This window comes from Periplaneta americana, chromosome 9, assembly GCF_040183065.1.
Source record: "Periplaneta americana isolate PAMFEO1 chromosome 9, P.americana_PAMFEO1_priV1, whole genome shotgun sequence".
Taxonomy (NCBI): domain Eukaryota; kingdom Metazoa; phylum Arthropoda; class Insecta; order Blattodea; family Blattidae; genus Periplaneta; species Periplaneta americana.
Genome location: NC_091125.1, coordinates 106,442,290 through 106,466,572, shown reverse-complemented (window position 1 = coordinate 106,466,572; position 24,283 = coordinate 106,442,290). Strand labels below are relative to the sequence as shown.

At 33.7% G+C, this 24,283-nt stretch overlaps 2 protein-coding genes across 10 annotated transcripts in view; one reads left to right on the top strand and one right to left on the bottom strand.

Annotated features, from left to right (window-relative positions):
• LOC138706362 (MPN domain-containing protein-like) overlaps nucleotides 1-20,898 on the bottom strand; it is a 37,185-nt gene extending 16,287 nt beyond the window's left edge. The window contains exons 1-6 of one of the 8 annotated variants that reach the window (XM_069835545.1): nucleotides 20,841-20,898; nucleotides 17,920-18,038; nucleotides 11,430-11,708; nucleotides 7,904-8,035; nucleotides 7,472-7,618; nucleotides 2,266-2,359 (exon numbers count right to left, since the gene is read on the bottom strand). In XM_069835545.1, coding sequence (XP_069691646.1) covers nucleotides 2,266-2,359; nucleotides 7,472-7,618; nucleotides 7,904-8,035; nucleotides 11,430-11,639 — 583 coding nt within the window. In that variant the 5' untranslated portion in view covers nucleotides 11,640-11,708; nucleotides 17,920-18,038; nucleotides 20,841-20,898. Of the gene's footprint in view, nucleotides 1-2,265; nucleotides 2,360-7,471; nucleotides 7,619-7,903; nucleotides 8,036-11,429; nucleotides 11,709-17,919; nucleotides 18,039-20,755; nucleotides 20,776-20,840 lie in introns of those variants that run through there. The other 7 variants (XM_069835544.1, XM_069835549.1, XM_069835548.1 and 4 more) reach the window with 7 other exon arrangements.
• Nucleotides 1-24,283, top strand: part of LOC138706364 (uncharacterized) — a 201,090-nt gene that overhangs the window by 119,084 nt on the left and 57,723 nt on the right. The window contains exons 1-2 of one of the 2 annotated variants that reach the window (XM_069835553.1): nucleotides 21,040-21,153; nucleotides 22,415-22,490. The gene's annotated coding sequence lies outside the window, so the exon portion shown is untranslated. Of the gene's footprint in view, nucleotides 1-21,039; nucleotides 21,154-22,414; nucleotides 22,491-24,283 lie in introns of those variants that run through there. The other variant, XM_069835552.1, reaches the window with a different exon arrangement.

Below are 24,283 nucleotides of genomic sequence, written 5' to 3'. Positions count from 1 at the left end.
TTTATCAGTTATATCATATAAACTGTGAGACTATTTTACTAATTCTGAAAATAATACTCAAAAATAAATTATAGCTTGGAGGGACGAGAAAACTTCGCAAAGTAAGAATAATTATACAAGCAGTGATATTTATAAATATATACATTAAAACTTCTGTCACGAGAATATCACAGAGCTCTTAAGAAATTCTCATCTTCCCACACCCATTTTACATGCAATTTTTTTATTAACAATTTTGTTATGTTCTATTTGTGGTAGGAATAAAAATTTTACCCACATGTAAAAAGCTGTTACCGTATTTGTCGGTGTATAAGATGCACCAGCTTTTTTTTTTACATATTTTTGAGGAAAAAAAAACTTTCATCTCTGAATATTTTAATGAATTTATAGTATATAGTATTTAAAATATACAGTAATACATAGATCTAATTCTAAGTAGAATCTTTTAATCTTCTTCGTCAAAACCCAGAAATTCATTTCCAGATCAAATGAAGAGTCACTCTAAACCTCTTCTAAATCAGAATCCGAGTCCTTGCACAACAAATTGTCCTCTGCACCATTCAGTGCATTACTAATGCCACTGTCTCAGTTTTCAAAGTATCTCATGAAGCTTTGATCTATTCATAAGCTCGGTATTAGCGTATAAGATGCAACATGTTTTTCAGATTCATTTTCAAAGAAAAAAAGTGCGTCTTATATGTCGGCAAATATGGTATGTGATAAAAACACAAACTGCTTCCTCGAACATCTAAAGATTTCGTTAATACTTCGTCTGTTCACATATAGATTGCTGTTGCCAGATTCTTCCCTGTGTTTCAATACCTATGCAGTATTATTACTAGAAGATACAAAGACAAATAGAAAGCTAAATTTTTAATTCTTTTGATGGAAATTAAATGTGTAAAGAGGTGAGAAAAACATTTTCATATGATGAAGGCTGCAGGCAAAATAATTCCATTACAGACTGCATCATTATAAAATCTTCACTGAATCATACGTAACTCAGGCAATCTAGAAACTAAATTCCTATATATAGCAATGTTAAGATGAAAAAAGTACTCTAAAATTATCTTCTTTTCTCACTATGGTATTCATCTCGTGTACCTTTGTACTTGGTATCAGTCAGTCCCAGTCTCCTTCCCCACTCTTCACAAATATTATACTATTTTATATTTTTTAACACAGCGCACATTGGCATGTAGTCATTTGCGCCTCTGCCTACTTTTATGGCGATTATGATGAATCTATTCTGAGATTGAGGTATCCATTAGGTCGAATTCTGTTACCTCTCATGATAAGATGACATGAATATAGAAGCAGGCAGGATGGATGAAATGGAAGGTGAAATGAGCCCAAGATCCATTGCCGAAAGTTACCCAGTATTTGCTCTTAATGGACTGAGGGGAAAACCTGGAAAAAACCTCAACCAGCCAATTTGTTCCAAACAGTATTCAATCCTGGGCCCACCAATTTCGCAGTCAGACACGCTGATCGCTACTCCAAAGAGGTGGACCTCCACAAAAATATTGAAAGTGTAGTTGCAACTTATTTCAGAACACTTACAATGCAATTGACTCAAAACTCTATATTATAAATCATTCGTATATTTTTCTCACAACTTCTTAGCATTCAATTACTTGACAGCTTCATAAACAGTTTAATTTGTTAAATCATTTTTAAATTTTATCTGAAATTTCATTACTTTTTGTTTTGCACAGAGGTGATCTGAAAATGGAAAATTTTACATATTCTAATCAGTACTAATATTCAATGTTGTTATAAATATTTGCTTTAACCAGTCATAATTGATTCCCACAACAATTTCAATGGTGCAGACCACAATAATAGTTGAAGGCCTTGTTAAGTTCTGCCCACAGTGCTGGTTAACTAAAAATACTCTCGACACTTTCTCATTACGTGATATACAGGAAACGAAATTACTGCCCAGACAATCTGTCTCCCATCATAATAATTTTTCCTTGGACTAAGATCTGAACTCATACCTACAGCAGGAAAAGCTTGTCATAGTGTACCACTAAAATTATCTAAAATCAACAAATGTAAATTTCTGCATCCCCTGAAACTCGACGAGACTGAAGTTTTATTGTATATACATAAGCACCAAAAACTTATAGATTCTGCTATTTACTAAAGTCTATTTTCATCTCAAACACTATGGGCACAACAAACAGTAAAGAGTGCAATGCTCACAGCTACTCAAAATAAAAGACAAAATCATGAACATGGTGAGGTAGTGAGACTTGCCATCTGAAACTTCAATTTCTTTATTCTGATCTTGCTTTCTCTTCCTAAACCATGTGTTTTTATAAGCATCCAATTTCTTTCCCCTGTACTTCACCTGCATTGTAAATGAGGAATTACAAAACGACTTACTAATTTAACAGATAAATAAGATCTACAATTTCGGGCATAATAAATAATTATGCAATATAAACTGTTAAATATCCAAGTGGAGTGGTTTATTTTTGTGTCATTACAAAGTACGACAGTGCTTTCCAAAGCAGTGTATCATCTACAATATATTAGGAAGAAAAGCAACTTAGTGAGGAATAAATTGTTCATCCTGTTCAAGTTGTTCTTCATACTGTATATTCCAAATAGAGAACGAAATCTAAATGACCAGTATCCTTATTAAACAGTGAAGGTTGCTTTTTGACAGACAGTGTGTTTGATTTTTCTGGTTAGTTGTTTTCTCTAAGCCTGGCACAGAACACAAAACATGGGGTTTCTTTTCATTGTTACCGGTAATTGTTTGTACTAAGTTGATGACAAAATTCTGCTGGCATTTTGCATTGTCATCTCCATTCTATTCAATGTAATTATTTTTTTAATAAAGTTACTACTTGAGAAACGTTCATAATGTTCAAAATCTGGAAATCACTGACTTAAAGTATTAAAGAACAGATCAACATATTATGTACGTATGTAAATAACGATTCAGACTTCTATTTTAATTTTCACATTATAGAATCCACAAAATGATTCTACTATTGAAATTTTAGAGTTAATACATACGAGCAGAAATTAAAATTGTTCTTGGTAAGCATTGAGGATATAATTTGTGTCTGTATTGTGTCTAGTTAATAGAAATAGATTGTTAATTTATTTTGTAGGGAGTGTTTAACAAAATACGACATTGTATTTAATTATAACAGTCTTAACTCATTCCTCATTTTTTAAATATATTATATGAAAGAATGAATTCAAGATCGTCAGGCTACTAACATTCTCATTAAAGTTGTTGTTAAATAGAATTGAATATGAAAGTATTGGCTTACTGACCATTAGGAACCAGTCACATGCCTGTGGGCTCTCTTATACACTTGTAATAAAACATGAAACATTTGTGGAAATTGAATTCTCAAAATTTGAAAAATGAGAGCTTAATCTTAAAAATTAGAAACGAGTATTATACAGTTTATTTAACTATATCCTTCTGGTTTAAAGATGTGCTACATGTGGCACTTTCGAATGAAGCACAGAAAAGTAGGGCGGTACATGATACATGTTCAGCAGTGATGTCAACTGCGAGGTAATAAGCGCTCTGCAGAATTTAAAAGGCTAAGAATTACTGTTCTTAAATGATTTATGTATTTTTCATGGCACATGATTACAGGACCAGTTCATTTATTTAAGTGTAATTTATGTAATCTGTAAATATGAAACATTAATAAGGATGAGAGTGAATTAAAATTAAAATTTATTCATTTTAAGTAAACAACTTTCAGGCATTAAAGAATATTATACAATAACTATCTGCACTATCTAATCTAATATTCTTCCAAATGAAGCGCTGACTTATTACATATGAGTAGATTATTCAATGACACTATAATTTGCAGCAGTTATGGAGCATTGATTGAAAGCAGTATTTCATGTGAAGTAGATTTAAAATGACCTAATTTAAATAGTTCAAAAATATTTTGTGAAATGTTACTCTTGTCGGTTCATTTCAATGTAAGTTCATCCATCTTCAATTTCATGCTTAAAAATTTGAAAAAACAAAATTATTAGATGCTTCATGAAGACGTGCATACTAATAAAAGCATAGAAGCATAAACTAATAAAGTGAATAAAAAATTAATTAAAGACGTAATTTCATGCAGATAAATACTATATTTTATCAACGTAACTTTCTTGTTATAAATATTTTATTGTGCAATTTTTTTTACCAATGAATATTGCTGTATAGTGAATAGCAGGCCTGCTTCTTTTCGAAAGGCTTTAGGTTCAATCCAAGACGCTGGCCATGCAGACAGGAGCTTTCGAGATCTTTCAGTTCCTTTAAGAAAATCATGGCATAGTACCATAAAACTGACTACGACAATTTTATGATATTAAATATCTGCAACATTTATGTCATTTTTAATTACTCCAACGTTATTTCAATACCAAATAACTGCTACATGGTACAGCATCATTATATAAACTACGTAATAATGTACTATTTAATCAACTTAAATTTTCCAGTACGCTTCTTGCCTCCAGCAGTTAAATATCAATAGTTCGGGCCTTGCTACAAAGTTAAGTTTCATATTAATTCTACATATTACAGTCACAAGCGAGTAGTAATACATTGTGTGTGAGATTAATAGAATGGATTTTAAGTGCTACAGCCTGACAACTTGAAGTAAAACCCTGTAAAATAAGCCAACTTTTGTTATCTTCTCTCTTTTCCTCTTCCTCCATTCTTCAGACCCACTTTACATAGGTATCTGAGAGGATGAGTGCAGGGATCACAACCAATAGAAAAGACCATCCCCTAATAATGCCACAATTCGAGGGCTTAGTGTGAAAGTAACGTAACTACAAAAATTGAAATTCTTAGGTTTTACAAAAATTGAGATTTTTAGGTTTTTACACAAATCAATAGCAAATTCGTTCTTCTACTTGGCGTGATGACGCCACCACGTAACGAATATGGCTACTAGGTCAGGTGGTAAAAGTGATGTGGATTTGATTAAGTTGCGCAGTGGAAGCAAATAAGCAATGCTGGATATTAAATAATATATCATATAATTAATTAAATATGTAAAAGAATATAAGTATGTACAGTGAGGTTAATTGAATGAAAGAACAAGAGTTAATAATGGAAACTGAATAACAATATTGAATTAAATGAAATAAACAGAATGAGAGTTAATGGCCACTAATCAGTACAATATGCTGTAATACACTGCTTCAGGCTCAAAGACATATTTAATCTTAACTCGGCTACTAATAAATTATATACACACATTTGTACAATATTAAATTACTACAAATATACAGCAGACTGATGAAAGGAGGAAATGTCTCAAAGAATTTAGAAAATACCAAACTAATACTTTATCAAACAGTCGAATCTCTCAGTACTCAATACATGTAACTACCAGTATAATCTGGATCCTTCCAGAATAACCCATAGTAACCAACATATAATTTCTATGTTGTCGAAACTTCAATACAAATTCAATATTAATCTCCACAGCACAATTTCAATCCATTTCGTCTACATCTTTACACAAAGCCAAATCTCCAAGTAACGATAAGTAATTTCTCTAAGTGTAACTTGTCTAAATGTCTAGGCAAAGAACAGTTTCCTGAGTTTAACTATCTACATGACTAGGCTGAGGCGAGTTTCCGAGTGTCAGTACGATACTACTTGACTTACTAGGAAACCTCTTATTTTCCCCTCTCTTGTCTATCCACAAATCCTAATGCTAACAGGATATTACATTCGAGAATATGGCAATAATATAGGTAGCACTAGATGCTGAAGAGCTGCCCCTAGCGATCGAGCCAATGTGCATGGCGGTCACAAAAAAATCGTAACTCAATTCCAAAGTCTTGTATATAATACAATTCGTAACTACAAAACATGATGGTATAGTTTCATGTGAAATAAGTGTATTGCCTGTTAAGAATTTTGTTGTGAATAAAACATGGACTGTAGTAACATTAGTTTCACAATAAGCCCTCGAATTACGGATTCTACATTTCTGCCTTGACTGTAAGCTAGGAAGGTTTCATAACATTATCACTGCATGAGAGGCCAGAAAATTTACGTCTAAAGTTTTCCTTTGTTCTGCCACACAATTTCCTTCTCCACATGTATGTTTTCAGAAAAGTACACGTTCATGCACTGAATATGTAACAATTGCAAAACACAACATAATGTAAAAGAATAAACTGTATTTATTCTTAGCTGACTCAATGCACAACTTAACACATGGAGCAATCAGACTCCCAACCTGCAGTGAGTCCCTGCAGATGCAAGTAGTGGCAATAGCAGGAGGGACCTGCACCTGATCGGCCAACACAAATACTATAATGAAACTCACTGTAGTTGTAACTGTAGTTGAGTTGTATTGTGTGATTAGGCATTATATCACAGTAAAAGTTTCGAAATATTAAAATATTATAAATTATTTATTTCACACCAAATACAGTGAAACCTCTCATTTACGGACATCGAAGGGACGTAACAATCTGTCCGCATCTGGGAGGTGTCCTTAATTGAGAGGGAGGCTCCCCAATCTAACAGTAAATTTATAATATGCATTATGTATCCCTTCACGCTTTACTGTAGTTTAATTCTAAATACAGTATACAGTACTACAATAAATTCTTTGCAACTTTGAACTACAGTACATAAGACCGAAAAAGGAAAATACAGTACTGTGCCATGCAATTTTTTTCTAGATCTACAGTTAAGCAGTATGTAATTTACAGTTTTCAACTTAACCTTTACGTTCAGGTTTCTCGAAACAGAACAACTGATTGAAGTGAAGAGAATAATCCTACTAATTCTATCATGAGTTGAATACAATTTCACAGGAACCTTGGACCCATCAGGCAGGTCAAATTTTATGACTTTGTTTATCCACCCGCTTCCAGCTAACAAGGGGTAGCCAGCTGGGTTAGTAGTAGCCTACGAGAACCTTATTGTCTTCTTTCATGTTAAGGAATTTCTGTACAGTTCTCAAAACTATATTTTCCATTTTTGTAGCATATTAGGTCTTGAAATCCAAGTTCTGTCCGCAGTCAGGAGGTAAAGCAAGCTTTAGGACTGTGAAACAGCTGTCCGTGTCCGAGAGTGTCCGTAAACGAGAGGTAAATTTATCATTGTTTCTATATTATTTCAGTTGGGACATAAAAATCTGTCCATATATGAGGAGTGTCTGTAACTTGGGGGTCTCCATAAGGAGAAGTTTCACTGTATAGCGGAAACTATATCAGCCTGTACAGACTGCAGCAGATCAGACAACACTGCACTTGTACCTCAGCCTCTCCCTCTCTCGCTTTCCTAGCTACTAGTGTTCGAGATGATCAAGCTAGCGTTTTACTTCAATTTGTCAAGCTATAGACACTGAGAAGTGTACGTAAAATCTTATAATACTTAAATTTATTAGTATTTTTCTGTATAAAAGTTTCATGCTTTTAATAAGTTACATATAATGAAACCTACAGATGCCCAGCCACAACCAGATTTCTTTTCTGGGTTTATGATCCTCTTGCAGTGGATAGCCCATGCACTTGGAGATGCAAAAATAATGTCTGTTTCCTGTGATTTTATTTTTCCATCGGGAAGCAAGTCTCCTATAAATCTCTGACCCTGAAAAAAATTACAAAAGTCTGAAATCGTATCATGGTAACAAGACAGAAAAAAGTGTGCAACAGGAACATTTTATAAATTGCAGAGATGATTCACTGATGAGTTTGCCTTCACTCGGAAATAAGAGAAAAATCTGTAAAGAAAAATAAATAAACAAAATAAACGATAAGAAATACGTAACATAAAGCACAAGACATGATATTTTCTATAAATTGCATACTGTTTCAAAAAGAAAAAATTGCCGAGACAATAAGCTACTAACTAGACACAAAGATGTAAGCTCACCAGGTACTCGATGGCCATGGTTCCCTCACCAGGCTCTAGAATGCCTGCTGCAAGCAACATCTGCAGCGTAACAGTGCGCCCGCTGGGGCCTGAGCCTGAACGACTCCGGCGCTCACCACTTTCCTCATAGTCCTAAGAAAACCAAAGCTTTAATATAAGAAAGGAAAGCATGCTACCCAACGAGGAACTTAGCATTTCTCCCAATAAAGAAAGCAAATAGTGGAATCATTAATATTTAGGTATACTGGTATTTGATACTATTAGTTGAAATAAGTACAGAAGAAATGTGCGTCAATTTCAACATTCTTTTGTGAATAAGACTTCATATTTGCTAACAGGAAAGCACGAAGGGATGTTTCTATAATTATTAGCCTTGTTAGATGGATATGTAAGTTTACAAGTAACGAAATAAAACTGACAAGTTCTAAGTCCTTAGAACAATTTTCTGTGCCAATCTGGGGATTTTCAGTTGCATCAAACTAGAGTTATCGTACATCTCGGATTTTCCAGGATCATATTGGATTCCAGCTATGAGTCCCAATATTCTAAAAAATGTTGCTACAATTAAAATTATCTTGCTGTTTAGAGTAAATATATGCTCAAGTAAGACATAAGTACTTTTACTTTGAAAAGAATTCGCAAGTATTATCATTCAACATTACAATTTTTGTATATTTCGTCATGAGTAAATACACCGTGTTCCGCTTATAAGTATAACAAAAGAAATAGCTATAACTTCTGAATTAATACAAGTATATACTTGAAACCAACTGCTACAAAGAATGAAAACTGGGAATTTTTGTTACCTTATGTTCCATAAACCTCAACATGGCTTCCATTGGTGGCACGGGAAATATCCAACCGGTATTCAACCTCGACCCAAGTGTTATGAAGCATCTGTGGTGTAACATTGTTGACAGCAGCATAAATTCTTTCTTGTAAGTCTGCCAAATCACGTACTGGCGTCCTGTAGACCTGGTCCTTAACAAAACCCCCACAGGAAAAAATCAGGTGGTGTTACATCTGGTGATCTGGCAGGCCATGTGATGTACGGTGATCCTCTTCCGATCCATCTTGCAGGGAATTGTTCGTCTAAGAATGTGCGAACCATGTTGGCAAAGTGTGGTGGAGCCCCATCTTGCTGGAAAATTGCTCCATCTGGGAGTTGTGGCACAGCATACAGTTGCAACATATCCAGGTACGTGTTTGCAGTGACTGTCTTTTCAGCAAAGAAATAGGGACCAATGATTCTGTCACGCATGATCCCACACCAAACATTCCATTTAGGGGAATCCCGTTGGTGTTCAATTACGACACTTGGATTTTCCGACCCCCAGATGCGACAATTGTGTCGGTTTACTTTTCCACTGACGTGGAAGGTTGCCTCATCTGAGAAACAGACTCGAGTTAGAAATGTGTCGTCATCGTCCACTTTATCCAACATTGTTTCTGCAAAGCGTTTTCGTTCCAGTTTATCATTCGGCGTAATCATCTGATGAAGTTGCAGCTTGTACGCTCGCAAACGCAATCTTTTATGGAGCACTGTATGCACTGTTGTTGGTGGGATGTTCAACTGCACACTAGCCTGTCGAATGGATTTCCGCGGGCTTCTCTGAAATGCCTCGCGAATGCGTTCGACATTTTCGTCAGACACTTTACGCTTGGAATGTTTACCTGCATTAGACAACAAACTTCCTGTTTCTCTGAGCTGCCTATCCCATTTCATTATTGAGACGTACGTCGGTACAGCTTCCCTCGGTCTAAGATTGTACTGACGGCGAAACAAGCGCTGTACACGAATTATGGATCTATGTTCTGCTAATGACAGCACACAAAAGGCTTTCTGCTGTGGCGTCCACATGCTGACTGACTAAAGATACGATACGAATTCTCTTATTTAATGATCTGCGCATGCGTGAGTCTTCTAAAAATAAGTAACAACAATGGATTAAAACTTCCCAATTTCCTCTTTACAATGGTACCAATCTTAACCCATTTGCATGCATTGTTATGAAATTATAACTATTTCTTTTATTATACTTATAAGCGGAACACGGTGTACATGCACTCGAAGTTTCAACAAACAAAAGCTTCATATTAAAGAAAGAGGATGTTAAAAAAAAATTAAGCAGGAAGACTGGTCATTGTGATATGTGCCATTTGCAACATTAGTATATGGAAAAACAAATAAAATTGTTGTCTTCTTTAAATTGACAACAGAGTTGTAGTAGTAAGGCAGAGCAGTGGCGAACAGAATAAAATAATCCAACAAAAACTCAAAACGTCTCCTCGAAAATGTCCTCTCACAAACTGCGAAATGATTTCTTTTTCATAAAAAAAAAAGACAGCACATTTACTCAAGTGTTACTATAGAAGATTTTCTTTCATTTTTTATGATTGCAAATATATAATTAAGTATTAACGAGTGTTTCTTTAACTTCTGATTATTTTCTGTATGTATAATACACTATCTGATTTTTTAAATTGCTATGACAAACTCAGAATTTTTTTATTTCTTAGGTAGAGCAACCCAACTTCAAGCTGTGAACTGTACGTTGTTTCTGGGAATTTCTACCATTTGTTGAAATAACTCTACAACATTTCAGAAACATTTACGAGCACTGATCCCAACTAAAGGAAGAGATAAATATATGTTGATTGATTGAAATTTTTACCTAAAAATGTTTAGAAGCATGGCTAATTTAGATGAGTTCCTTCTGTTTGTATCTTAAGTGAATTAATTATAATCTGCTTCTTTTATAATCTTTTCAACTGTAGTAGCTGTTCATCTTTGATGTGATGATATGAATATGTTTCAACAAGTAAAATATGATTTGGAAGGAAGTAATATTAACATAGAATCTTTGTAGAGAGGCTAAAGTCAGAGTTCAGTGTGCAATTGTCAGAAGGTCTTGGAAGATCCTATAGAAAAGTAGATATAAAGAAAAATAGAAAATTAGCATCTGACAGATACCTCAAATACATCTGAAGACAATGAATTAAATTCAGAAATGTTTAGTTCGTTAATGTTTAGGAGTAATAAAGAACAACAAAACCGTGAAGTCTATTGAAGATAGAGGACTTCAATATTAATGCAAGTTAAAGCATAGTCTAAAGGCATTTAAAGCAAGGCATGCAAGTAACCCAATGACTTATAGTTAAAAAAGTGTAAGATTTTGGTCTTTTAGTCTGTTCAGTCAAAATGGTTGAATGGATATTATTTCAGAACAAACTGATAATATAAAGAGTTAAAGTAAATTTTGATGCACTTATTTATTATATCTATTTTCATTCCCTTATGTATTTCACAACTCCTGTGAACAATAGCATTTATCTACACTGAGATATTTAAACCCAATTAGTTCCCCCACTGGTAAGACTTCAAACAAATACTATTCAAGCTCATACTGGGATTCTGAGAATCGAAATTTTTTTTTATTCCATGTGAGTGATAGTGTAATTTCTTTTTACCGAAAAGTTGAGAAGACCAAAATTTACACATTCTCAACTATAGGCATTTTTGCACCTCATCAATAAACTCTTCATCTTCTATATCTTCGTCTATATAATCCTTTTCCTCTTGATCATCAATTGTTTGTGGCTGTTGCTGCAACTGTTGAAATGTTTGATGTAACTGTTGCTGGTTAGAATGTTGCTGCTGTTGCGTTTGTTGTAGTTGTGGCTGATGTAATTGTGGCTGCTGAGGTAGTTGCTGCTGTTGTGGCTGCTGTTGCATTCTCAGAACCTTTCAGGAAGAAATTACTTCGAAAGGATAGGCATAACTAAAATTTTTCCAGTACAGAACCTAGAGTATAATATAATAATATTATCAGAAAATTTAAATGTTACAATTTACTATATTTGCACACCTTTTACAAATGAGATAATTCTGTATTAACTGCAAAATATATCAACTTATAAGTAGCTCCAAAAAAAAAAAAATTCCACCAGAGTTGGGTAAATAACTAGAAACAATTTACAAATTTCACTCGCAGGAGAATTGTTTATGAGCTCATGTGGAAACCTCCTATCATACAGTTATTTTATTATCTCTGCCAGTGAGTGACCAGTAAATTTCAAACGGCTTATCTTAGTCATGGGCGTCAGAGCATTAAAAAGCAGTGCAAACTTCTGTTTATCTTTCTTTTTCCTTACCACAAACGTGACATTGCATAGAGATAGAGATATAATACAAGATCTGTACTGTACACAGTCAGAACTCCAGAGCAATCAACAAATATAAAAAAAGTTGCACATCTTAATTGTAAGCTTGCAAATTGAAGCTTGAGTAGAAGATAAGTGGAAAATAATCGAAAAATTCAGTAGCCTCCAGCTTCGAGTAGATAGTCCTCACTCAGCTGGTGCAGTACATTGTGTAGATATTGCTTCGCACATGGCAGGATTGGAATTCACGCAGAACAGAAACTCGACTACTTTCTTCAAGTATACACGTTGTTTCTTAATGTAACATTCAAAGCAATTTTTGACACCCTTAAGTTAGTATAAGCAACTGATTTTTTTATGTCTGTCTGCTGTGGAGATTTAATTATGCACGCAGTTTGAAGGGAGGTTTCAACATGAATCCATTCACAGCTCCCTTATCAGGGAGAAATGTTTGTTTCAATATTTCGATATAAAAATTAACAAGTCATTAAATTTAATCGAATCTACTAACCCAAGAGTGTTTAGCCTCCTTATCTCAATAAAGTAACAAAGAAAGTAACAATGTTTTAGCAAAGTAATATAAACACAAACAATTTTCTTTCTCCTGTAAAATTGACTTCAAATCACATAGTCGTTTTTACAGGCATAGCAAAGTTATGCTTTCTGCTGTCTCTTGTACATCACAGTGATGGTCTTGGGCTTTTTTGATTCATCTTAGGATGTCCTTTTCTCCTATTGTACTTGTCTCTAGTTTTGCGTTGTCTTCATGTTAGAATTTTGAGGCATTTTGAAAGTTCACAAATTTTCAAGACTATTTTTTGAAGTTGAGAGTCCAATTTACCCCACACCATTTTTTTTTTCGCGTTTATTCAGTTAATCCCGTCACACTAAATCAATTGACACTTCAAATGTCCAGATCAATTAAGATCTCATGGAGGTATGCACGTAAAATGGCCACTAGAATTTTTGACACGTTTTGACCCACCCTTCTCATCAATCTTGAGAATCCGACCAGTTTCGTGTGGATGTTTATGAGATTCCTTTGTCTACAAAGTGGATATACTTTTCGTTTCGCTATATTTATTTCTTTAAAAAGTTATAAGCAATTCCAATGTAACACTTTTTTGGACATTGTTACTGAGTGGTTGGGTTGAAGAGCTACCATACCAAAAAAAGACCTAGTTCTACGTCAAAAACTCAAACAGACCATTAGCCCAAGTAGGATTCGAACCCACGCCTGAGCACAGTCTCAGGTTACACTTATGGTTTTGAGGAATCGAAAACCATGGTGATACAAAGAGTAAACTTTTAGCAGAAATAATTGTTTTGATGAAAAATAAGTAAGAAAGTGGATGTATGGAGGGAATTTTATACTTATTTTCCTGGGTGCAATTAGTTTTTCACCCTGTAGGAAATGATTTGGAATGTAGCCAGCTGAATGATTAAAACTGTAGTAACTCTGTAAACTCAAGGTCAGCAAAAGCAATGATATATATGAACATTTCCTCAAAAAGTCGAAGAACTCTTATTTCTTCTGGCATTCCCCATTATTTAATTCTTGCCACCCTACAAAGAAATGCCTGGGCTTGTCAGCCAATGCTATAAAAACTTTTCTGATAAATGGGAACATACCTGACCAACTAGTTCAGTAGAAAACGACAATACTGTGATAGAGAAAAATAAAATGGCTTATTTATACATATTTCATTAAGAAAAGAAAGAGTTTTACACATTATATTTCTGATTCCATTGCATAATAATGCATCTCCTTCCCCGAATATCATATAACTTTTATAAATTCTTGTGTTTACAAGAAAAACACATTGTCAAAAATATTACTTCTGAGAAAAAGACTTTGAAAGTTCCTGACAAAACTGAATCCTCAAAATAATATTTTCAGTAAGTTGTTTCTCTTATGTGTATTTCATTTTCCAATTCTAAGTTCATGCACTTACATTATATAAATTATATATGCCTTTTTCTCAGAAGTAATATTTTTTACTCAATGTGTTTTGCTTGTAAACCGACGAAATACTAGACAATCAGGAGTTTGCTGTAATTAAATATATTGCAGGAAAATGAAGGCACATGTAAAAAAAAAAAAAAAAAAACTATGCAATCCACGAGCACTATTAAGATATTCGAGCTTAAACTGAAATAAAAGTTACAGCAAAATGTAACATCAAATTAATACAAACCAAACAGAATAAGAATTAAAAATTAATTAAATATATAATCCTAAAAGAAAAATCATGTAGGTACTCGAAAAGTCAAGCTCCCAGTCATTAACTATTAGAATGGATTTGCATGCTAAAAATGCATAATTATATGAAACATTTAAATTTGAAACACACTTCATCTCTTTCTCCTCTCAGGAATTAAGTCACACCTACATGATAGGTGTTCAATTCTATTTATGCAAAACATAATCTAAATATGACTCATAATGCTAATGAAAAATTACATAAAATAAATTAGAAAATTAATGTATAATACGTACAACAAAGTAAATCATATATGCTCTTACAACTAAACTACACATTTATACAGTGACCATACAACAGTCATTTCAAGAAAATTTGCTACTAAAATTGTGTGAAGGAAGAGAAACAAGTACTACTAACAGACTAAGTACTGTAAAGCTGTAAATCTGGATAATGTAAAACACAAAAGTTTACATCCCAAGAATGGCAGCTACATTGTTCCTCTTAATCTGTAACTTCAACTTCACATTAATATGTATAGTTATTTTTACACTGAAATATTGCTGATTTACCATACATCTGTTGGAGAGACTAGCTTTCTGTCATCTGATTAATCTACAATTTTATTCTAATCTCAAAAGTTTTAAGATTGGAGGCAACATGTAGCATTTATTAATTCACTATTATACCGAACTAAAAACTGGCAATATATGGTACAGGCTCCTCCATTTAATACAATTTCTTTGCAAACAAAAAACGGAAAATAAAATGTGTCGAGTTGGTTTCTAGCAAATCTTTACATTTATAAAACTTGATTTTTCTTTAATAAGACTTGAATAATTTACTTCATTTATCATATAAAAGTATCACATTTGAGGTTTTCTGTTGTAGATTTACATACTTCATACATTTTATCCTTGTTTTATTTTTATTAAATCGCACACAGTTGTAACGACAATCTCGTATTCTGTTGGGAGATAAGCCACACTTTCTCCTTTCCCAAACTGCTCAATTATTTGCACTTGATAAATATCAAAACACGTTTTATTTTGACACCCATGTAAGACATTTTGCATAGAAGTTACACAGTATGACTACTCGAACACTAGAGCAAGGACTGAATGATGCATGGGTTTGCTATAAATTTTGCGTAAGTTCTTGGGACCATTTCTTTGAAAGCAGATAGTGGCTATTTTAAAAGTTGGGAACATCTGGAAGTAACTGTTCCGTTTTCGGCAGCAGCAACAGCAGAATCTGTACTGTGTAAAGATAAAGGTCTGTAATAGCACACTCTAGGAAAGATATGTACTACGATTTTTTTTCTGAGACAAAAAAGAAAGAAAAAGAAAAAAAAGAGCAAAAGAGTGACAGTCAGATATTCCATCAATTGGTTAAAAGGGTGAAGGATAATTGGAGTTCTACTAATTACCTACAACTTCGAGTTAAACCTATTATAAAAGATGAATGTCAATAATACATATAAATATAGAATTATTATTAGATAAATACAAAATTATTATCGGTATTCGAAGTTCTAAATGAAAACAATTAACTTAACTAATGAAAGTTCAGTTTAAATATGCCTACTTCAATTTCGTATATGTACCAAAGGCACACTTTTAACTAAAGGCTTATAACTTGCAGGAGACTTGTTTCAAATGCCAGCAATTCAAAGTGGAATTTGTGCTAATTAGGCCTATAAAAAGATGGAGTTGAAGCAAGCTTTTTCGAAGTTCTTCCTTTCCCATTATTATTATTTTACTGTTTTTCCATGCTTCGTAAAAATCCATAACACAGATACAGTAAGAAATGTAAAATGAGACTAACTTAAACAGATTTCTACAGCAAATGTTTTACCGACAAGATTTCCATAACCTGCATGAAGAAAACCAGGATACAGAATGAATTAACTTGTGAAGCATAATAATAGGAACATGTAATCGTGCCTAATATACTATATTTTTAAGCAAGAATAATTAATCCAGAACAAATAATAAAGGTATTGAAAATGTAAGTTACTGCTTCATGCTTATCAGATTTACTAAAATGAAAGCAGCATGTTGTTCTATAATCAACCCTTTTTGTTACCATAGAATGGCACGATATTAAAAGTTCGTTCATCACTGTATTTAAGATTGTTACCAGTATGTTTAAAGAACGAGTTTTATGGAAGATTTTGGTATAATTTAACAGTAATAATGATTAAAAAATTAACACATGAACTGATTGCTGGCTCACAAAGAGACATTTAACTCGCATGATCTTTCAAGGTAAGTTTTACTATACCATTTTTGATAACTTATTACCAATTTATCACTAGCAGGAAGCATTTTGCACGAAAAACCCTAGTAATTTTTTTTCAGTTCTTCCTTACTGTGTTGATGCTATTCGATACTCTTCTAACTCACACTTTCTGCTCGCACTGACTTCCCATTTCATTGATTCAAAATTGTAGTTGGTGAACTATTTTTGTGAAAATAAGAAATGTTAAAGAATTGACACTTCACTTAAAACAACAGATATTTTTACATGAAGGCTGACATAATGTTACATTCTAAATTGTAACTGGGCAATGATAATTTCAAGGTAAAAAGAACATTTTATTAATAGGAATATTAATATCTGCGATTAAGGAAATATTAATGTCTAAGACATGTAATCTATGATGCAAGTTCTACACTTCCAGTAAATTTTCTGATCAATCAGTTACTATACTTACCATTTCTGCCTATTAACGTATTTTAAACAGATATTAACATACTGCCAGACTGATAAAGCATGTTCATAACAATACAAATGACAAAGTTTTTTTTAAATCGAACTCCTAATACAAAAAATATTTATAGTGATATCTAGCTATTATTTTACATGGTGCAAAATGTGCAAGAAACTTCAGAAAAATAGTAGAAACACGAAATTATGGAAGCTAGCAATATAGGCTGTATTTCTGAATCCTGTACAGAGTTCAGAAGCTGATATTCTCTCTTACATTCTCTACAACTTGAAACAGCTGACATCCTTCATGTTGTATTCAATCTGTTGGTAGTCTATAGTGAATGTACAACTGCCAATCATCCAAGTACCATGGAATCTAGTAATTTCAGTGAAATTGAAGAGCTTCTAATAATATCTTTAAAATACTATATGATGTTGCTCTCTATATTGGAAACTGAACGAAATCCACTATGTGGTGATTTTAAAATTAAGTCTTTGTACAAAATCTGACTTGGCCTACTGACTGTGGGCTATTTAAAATAATATAGGAGCTTCTAACTTCGTCTTCCAATCAGCCAGGATAATATTTAGCCTATTCGTTTATAATTGTAACATTCCCAGTTTCCAGGGTATGACAACCCTAGCATGTTATAATTACTGGCACAGAAATTTCTACAGTTGGCACTAATGCCTGACTCAACAGCTATGTCACAATGATGGTAGATGATACTGCCAAAAAGCTTAATATTAAACGAGAGTACCTATATGTATATACAGCTAGTGACTTACTCTCAAATCACAAAAATTGCTAAATTAAGTTTCATTTATGAAAACAATTCCATTTTTGTATACAAATTCTTAGTTGAAATGCAAACAGTAAAATAGGCCAACACCAATAATAATCACATGATATATTAAAAATTGATCACTTACCACAGTTTAACTCACCAGAACATAATGAAAATGCCTAAACTTTGCTGCTTGACTGCAGTGATGCCAATAGTCTTGTTTCGAAAATAGTAGACAGTTTTACTTCCATAATTCAGTCATGTCTAAAAAAAAAACAATTAGGCCTACTTATTAACTTCTATATAAATATTTAATATTTCACTTGAACTGTAAACAATGAAAATATGTTTTTATAGCATGCTACACTGAAGATTTTTTTACGAAAAAAAAAAAAAGGAAAATGATTGATTTTCAGAGGAAAAGTAGTTTGGAATGGAAGGAATTCATATGGGACGTCAGTTAACTTGAACACATACTATTAGAAAATTGTTAAAAATTGGAAATAATTGATCGGTGTAAACAACCTAAAAGTGGTTATTTAACACGTGAAATAAACAGGTAGAACATTTCAAAATGAACGCGAAATACATATTTCACTTCATTTAGTATATGCAAGGCATATCAAAAGCCTAAACTAATCTAATCTGTCACAAATTTCCGCACTGTAGCCTAGAACTTGTTTGAAATTGACCAGGTTACTTCAGCTGCTTGTCTATGTGGATGACATGAATATGTTAGGAAAAAATCCACAAACTATTAGGGAAAACACGGGAATTTTACTTGAAGCAATTAAAGATTTAGGTTTGGAGGTAAATCCCTGAAAGACAAAGTATATGATTGTCTAGTGACTACAATAGCCTATAGTACGAAATGGAAATATAAAAATTGGAAATTTATCCTTTGAAGGTGGAAAAATTCAAATCTTGGTGCAACAGTAACGAATATAAATGACACTCAGGAGGAAATTAAACGAAAAATAAATATGAGAAATGCCTGTTATTATTCGGCTGAGAAGCTTTTGTAATTCAGTCCGCTCTCAAAAAAGATGAAAATTAGAATTTATAAAACAGTTATATTAACCAGTTGTTGTGTATGGTTGTGAAACTTGGACTCTCACTTTGAGAGAGAAACAGAGGTTAAGGGTGTTCGAGAATAAGGTATTTAGGAAAATATTTGGGGCTAAGAGAGATGAAGTTACAGGAGAATGGAGAAAGTTACAAGATGCAGAACTGCATGCATTGTACTCTTCACTTGACGTAATTAGGAACATTAAATCCAGACGTTTGAGATGGGCAGGTCATGTAGCAAGTATGGGCGAATCCAGAAATGCATATAGTGTGTTAGTTGGGAGGCCGGAGGGAAAAAGACCTTTGGTGAGGCCAAGGTATAAATGGGTAGATAATATTAAAATGGATTTCAGAGAGGTGGGTTATGATGGTAGAGACTGGATTAATCTTGCTCAGGATAGAAACTGATGGCAGGCTTATGTGAGAGGTGGCAATGAATCTCCAGGTTCCTTAAAAGCCATATGTAAGTAAATCTAGGACTTAGAGAAATGCAAGTTGAAGTTCCAGTGTCGCGTGCTATAGAAAAGCCAAAATATGTAGTTATTCAAGTTGTGACCTTCTAAAACAAGGCTGAAATACAACATACGCCTCGAGCAGGACAGGATAGAACTATGACCAGCCCTCAAAATTAGGCGGTAGTCAGGTATGTCCATCCGTTAACAATGTAGATTTAATTCATGATTTCTATATAGGTCTATTTTATTTTATTGTAGGATAAACTTAGTATTTTCGTAAGAGTAATGATGCGCATTTGACAAACACAGACAAAGCTGCTCTTTTAAGATAAATTGTTGGCAGTAAGGAAACCATACAGTAAAGTTTTCCCTTATTCTGACACAGGCCTATAACACTGAGGATTTGGTTATAGGTGTGTCTGTGCTTAAAGACCTCTCAACTGAAACTACAGGACTACTCATTTTCATTTCATTTATTATATTTCATAGATCTTACATCAGCATAGGTCGATGGCATTTAAGTGTGCTTAAATGCGACAGACTCATGTCAGTAGATTTACTGGCATGTAAAAGAACTCCTGCGGGACAAAATTCCGGCACATCCGGCGACGCTGATATAACCTCTGCAGTTGCGAGCGTCGTTAAATAAAACATAACATTTTTTTACATCAGCATTGAAGCGTTAAGCTGTGGAACAAAAATATTCTAGTACGTACTCAGAAATAAAATCAGCCTCCTCATATCATTCTTAACTGCCTGTTGTGATGTCCCAATGTCACCAAAGATAGCATGGCGCAGCATTAATTCCTGCATATTATACAGAATTCTGGATAAGAGTAATTACCGGTGGTTTCCTGTTTTCACTCATACGATTCTGAATTATTTTGGGATATATCGTATTTATAATATGGATGCACTAGCCAAAAGTATCATTTGAAATGCTGAATACATAAAATGCAAAAAGATATTATTCCATTTCTTTCAACCATTAAAACTTACAAAGAATTAAGGAAACTCAAATATATTATTCCATTTCTTTCAACCATTAAAACTTACAAAGAATTAAGGAAACTCAAATTGTATAGCCGCTATAAATTATATGTACTGCCCTAATTATGAGCGCTGCTCAAGCGTCTTGTAATAAATAAATATGTAACAAGATTTTTCTAACCTAACTTGAGGTTATTTCGGGTTTGTTTATACGCGATTAAGTTGGCAACATATGTATTTTCACATATTATTGCGCAATATAACTCACAAACAATATTGTATAAGAAATTCAACATTATGTTTAGAAATATCTTCATCGTTAAAACAATTTCCATAGATTAATAATTACTCTCTATCTTAGGTGAAATAGATGTGTATTGATTTATAGCATGCTAGCCAACTTCAGTCGCCGTCCTAAGTTTGATTTCAACATAATTTAAATAAAAGTAGAAATTCTACTACACTCACTAGAATTTATTAGGCACATTAATTCACGATAAAATACCTGACATACAATTTCTACAATTTAATCTTTGTATATGTGACTACTGACCATCATAAACAAATATTGTTTTCCTTGTTATTACCTAGACGCCATGACTGAGAGTATAACAATCATAATAAATAGAATAACTGTGTTACTCTATGTTTTCAGCATATGAGACAAGATTATGATTGGAATAATGTCACGTATAATAGTAGTGAAACTGTTAGTAAATTATGTTAAAACATCAACTTCATTTACGCTCGATTTAATACTCCGCGACAAATGACTTGCATATTGTTTCCGCTTTGTAATTCATTTAAAGACGAATCTAGGCGCGACAGTCAATGTTGATATTGCAATGAGTTCGAATCTACTGTACGTAAGTATTAGGTGATATTCATTTCAAGTTTTATTTACTTAAAGTATAATTGAAGAGCATAATCCCAAAACGCGTTAAATCCGTTTTTATGAAAGGACTGGGCTAGTTTTTTTTATCCACCGCTACGAACTGAGCGAGTTTTCAGTGACATGCACAATAACACAAACTTTTAGACAAGTGTTGGCGTTGTTTTGGAAGAAGACACGCTTAAAATATAATGATAGAGAATCTTATACATGTATATAAATCACAAAAATGGCCAAATGGACTGAGCGAGTTTTGGGATCACACTCTTAAAATTTACATTATGTTTTACCTATTTAACGACGCTGTCCCGCAGGAGTTCTTTTGTAAATCTACTGACATGAGCCTGATGCATTTCAGCACATTTAAATGCCATCGACCTGGGTCGGGATCGAACCCGCAACCTTGGGCACAGAGGCCTAGCACTCTACCGACTGCGTTACCCAGGCCGACATCATACCCATCAATCGAAAACCCTCGGTTATTTCAAAGCTTTTAACTAGTAGCCTATTCAGGATTTAAAATTATGAATCTTAAATATAAAAAGTAATACCTTTGAAATATATGTCTTAAATAAAAGTAGGCCTAAGTAGTACCTAACTATTATTACGGGTATTTGGATAAACATATAGGTACCTATTATTTTCTATAGCATACGTATTTCCTGCTTGAATTAAATTGTAGATAAGTACGAACGAATTCCATTTAACAGTTTCAGGAGAGAACACAATATGTACAGAGAAAAACACTACCGGTAAAGGAATGTTTAAAAGGCACTGAAGATGTTGAAAACGAGTATTTTCGTTAAATTTCGAAGAACCGTGTTGCATGGTTTTCTTCAATGTCACCAAGTTACTTTCTTTGTTTTCGTGTATGACAATATATCGATGGTGATCAGGTAAAAAGGCTTATCTCACAAAAGAAAAAAAAATCAGAAACAGCTATAATTAAATTTTAACACATTAATTTATTATTAGTTACTTTATATGAAGGAATGTAAACACAATTGTCTAAAAACATATCTTCACGTTTTGTAATTAAATATTAACTAATTAGGGGCCTACACTAGTTAAGCAAAAAGAAATCACCTTTAAAAAATCAGGGTTAAGCTCTTTTACCTAAACATCGTCGATATGATATGTTTAAAAGTGTAAATAATAAGCATAAACTAATTTATGTAACTACAATTTACACTTGATAATTTTTTCTGTTAAATAGAATATTCTATTACTTTCAGGTTAACTTTAGTTCTGATTCATGCTTACAATACAAGGGAAGTGGAGGAATGCAGATTCTTGAACGCATGTGGTACCGTAAGTAAAATTGAAATATATACATGGTAGATGTTCATTGATGGTGGTTTCACAGAGTAAATCCCTGAGAGAAAAAAAAAGGAATCGCAAATTTTCTTTGTCATTTAGCTGAAAATAGACTTTTGAAGGTCCTCAAAGTAGCTACCCAGTATGGAAGGGCATTATTCCCGACAGCTTGTACCAACCTATCAACTCTCTGTGGGCATTCTCTGGTATTCCTCCCACGGAGAACGCTATTTTGATATACGAGCGTTGTTCAATATGGGTTACATCCATCCTGCATGGCACTACACTGACAATTGATTTAACATTACTCTCTGTAGGGAAAAAATGGAACTCTCTGCATCAAAATCCACAGTTAATTCCTGATTTACCACGAAAATCGTCTGTAGCTGCATTTAGATTGGCAACAGGCCATGATTGTTTGGCTAAACACCTGCATAGAATTGGAATATATCAGTCCCCTAACTGCCCATTGTGCAACTCAAACCAAGAAATGGATTCGGAACACCTCAAAATCTGTGCTTCATTGGCTGATCATGATAATATCTTTGAAAAATATTGGAGTGCAAGAGGTCAAATGACTTTGTCAAACGCCTGGCATTAGAAAACAACAACAACAACAACATTACTCTCTGTTCTATTACATACAAGCACAGAGCCATCTTGTGTTGTGGACACACTCTGAATGCACAGCTTCTGTGCAATATCCGACATTTTGTGATATCATCCCTTACCTTTGAAAAAAAATAGTTGCCATGACTTATGTCCCAACCCTCGTGTGTGTGTGTGTGTGCGTGTGTGCGTGTGGTGTGCGTGTGTGTGTTTTTTTTGTGTGTATTTTTTTTTCTTACATACAACCTGCAAGAAGTAGAAATTAGATAAATGGAAAACCTAAGAGTGGCTTTTGCTGCATCTGTGGGTCAAGCTCTAGCACGCTGGTCTTTCATCCATTTGTGATGGACAAAACAGACGTTGCAGAGGTTTTTTATCTTATTCCACCAACACTTTGCATTTTCTTCCGATTTAATCTATTTAAAATAGTTCAAAATTGACTTGGGTGAGGTCTTGCTGGTATTATGGGTTTGTGATGCGGCCACTCGTTTGAGGATGGGACCTGACTTGGTCAGGAACAAGGCAGGATGGCTGCATTGGAGTTAAGATTGTCACCCAGGCTACCTGTCAGACTTGGACAGTCATCGCATATAAGGTGTATACAATGTGTCAAAGCAAGCCTAAGTTCTAGACATGTTCGGGTCCAGCTCTCGAATAGCCAAGTCAAGGGCGATTTTTCAGATCCAAAGATGTCTCAAAAAGGTTCCTAACCATCACCAGATATTACAGACTATCCCTGATTAGCAGCAAGACACTGCTTATACGAGCTCCGACTGACATTATTATTCTTCAGATGCTAGTGAGTTTCACTGCAAAGCGTCATTTTTCTAGCATGGCACAGTGGTCCAGGAACTCTGAGAACCTGGCCAAAACCATTTTCGCCTACAGTGAGCTAAATCCATCAGTTTTTTCGAAAGAAGAATAATATTTCAGGACAAAGATAAGAAAAAAACTTGCATGAATAATGATTGTAAGGGGGTACATACAGCTTCAAGCAGTAAAAAAATTAGCATTTTGTTTATTTTTTTTCTCAGTGTATATGGTTTACAAGATTATAAAATAGGCATCTGGAAGTCCCATCATTCTACTTTATATGAAGACTATTATCCATTTTCAACTTGCCTATTTAATACATGTTGTAATTTTTCAAAATGACGAATGCTCTCTGTGTCAAAGTT